The following is a 1,198-nucleotide window of genomic DNA, read 5'->3' as shown; positions in this document are numbered from 1 at the left end:
GTTCTACTGGTGGACTTCAATGCTCACGTGGGCAATGACAGTGAGACCTGGAAGGGTGTGGATAGGAGGAATGACCCCCCTGATCTGAACCCGAGTGGTGTTCTGTTATTGGACTTCTGTGCTTGTCATGGATTGTCCATAACGAACACCATGTTCAAGCATAAGGGTGTCCATATGTGCTCTTGGCAGCAGGACACCCTAGGCCACAGTTCAATGATTGACTTTGTCAATGTCTCATCTGATCTGCAGCCACATGTCTTGGACACTCGGGTGAAGAGAGGGGCGGAGCTGTCCACTGATCACTACCTGGTGGTGAGTTGGCTCCGATCGTGGGGGAGGATGCCGGTCAGACCTGGCAGACCCAAATGTATTTTGAGGGTTTGCTGGGAACATCTGGCAGAGTCTCCTTTGAGACAGAGTTTTAACTCCCACCTCTGGGAGAACTTCGAACATGTTCCGGGGGAGGTGGGGGACATTTAGTCTGAGTGGACCATGTTTCGTGCCTCTATTGTTGAGGCAGCTTACCAGAGCTGCGGCCGCAAGATTGTCGGTGCCTGTCGCGGCAGCAACCCTCGAACCCGATGGTGGACACCGTCGGTGAGGGATGCTGTCAGGCTAAAGAAGGAGTCCTATTGGGCCTTTTTGGCCTGTGGGCCCCCGGGTCACCGAGGTGGTTAAAAAAATTCCTCGTTGGCAGGGCCCCAGGGGTGGATGAGATTCGCCCGGAGGTCCTTAAGGCTCTGGATGTTCTAGGGTTGTGTTGGCTTCGAGGCAACTCTGAAATATTGCGTGGACATCGGGGGAAGTTCCCCTGGATTGGCAGACCGGGGTGGTGGTCCCCCTATTCAAAAGGGGGACCGTAGAGTGTGTTCCAACTACAGGGGATACACGCTCTTAAGCCTCCCTGGTAAGGTCTATTCTGGGGTTCTGGAGAGGAGGGTCCGTCGGATAGTCGAACCTCGGATTCAGGAGGAGCAGTGCGGTTTTCGTCCTGGCCGTGGAACACGGGACCAGCTCTACACTCTCAGCAAGGTCCTGGAGGGTGCGTGGGAGTTTGCCCAACCAGTCTAAATGTGCTTTGTGGACTTGGAGAAGGCGTTCGACCGCGTCCCTCGTGCAACCCTAAGGGGTGGTACTCTGGGAGTATGGGATACTGGCCCCTTTGATACTGGCTGTTAGGTCCCTGTATGACCGGTGT

At 55.2% G+C, this 1,198-nt stretch overlaps 1 protein-coding gene across 1 annotated transcript in view; it reads right to left on the bottom strand.

Annotated features, from left to right (window-relative positions):
- The window catches only part of il4i1 (interleukin 4 induced 1), a 33,399-nt gene that overhangs the window by 21,316 nt on the left and 10,885 nt on the right, over window positions 1-1,198 (bottom strand). The window contains exon 5 of the mRNA XM_037696892.1: window positions 1,016-1,029. Within this exon, the coding sequence (XP_037552820.1) occupies window positions 1,016-1,029 (14 nt within the window). The remainder of the gene's footprint in view (window positions 1-1,015; window positions 1,030-1,198) is intronic.

Source organism: Nematolebias whitei, unplaced genomic scaffold (assembly GCF_014905685.2).
Source record: "Nematolebias whitei isolate Nwh7 unplaced genomic scaffold, NemWhi1 Nwh_scaf_123, whole genome shotgun sequence".
NCBI classification, from domain to species: domain Eukaryota; kingdom Metazoa; phylum Chordata; class Actinopteri; order Cyprinodontiformes; family Rivulidae; genus Nematolebias; species Nematolebias whitei.
This window is presented reverse-complemented; position numbering and strand designations above follow the sequence as displayed.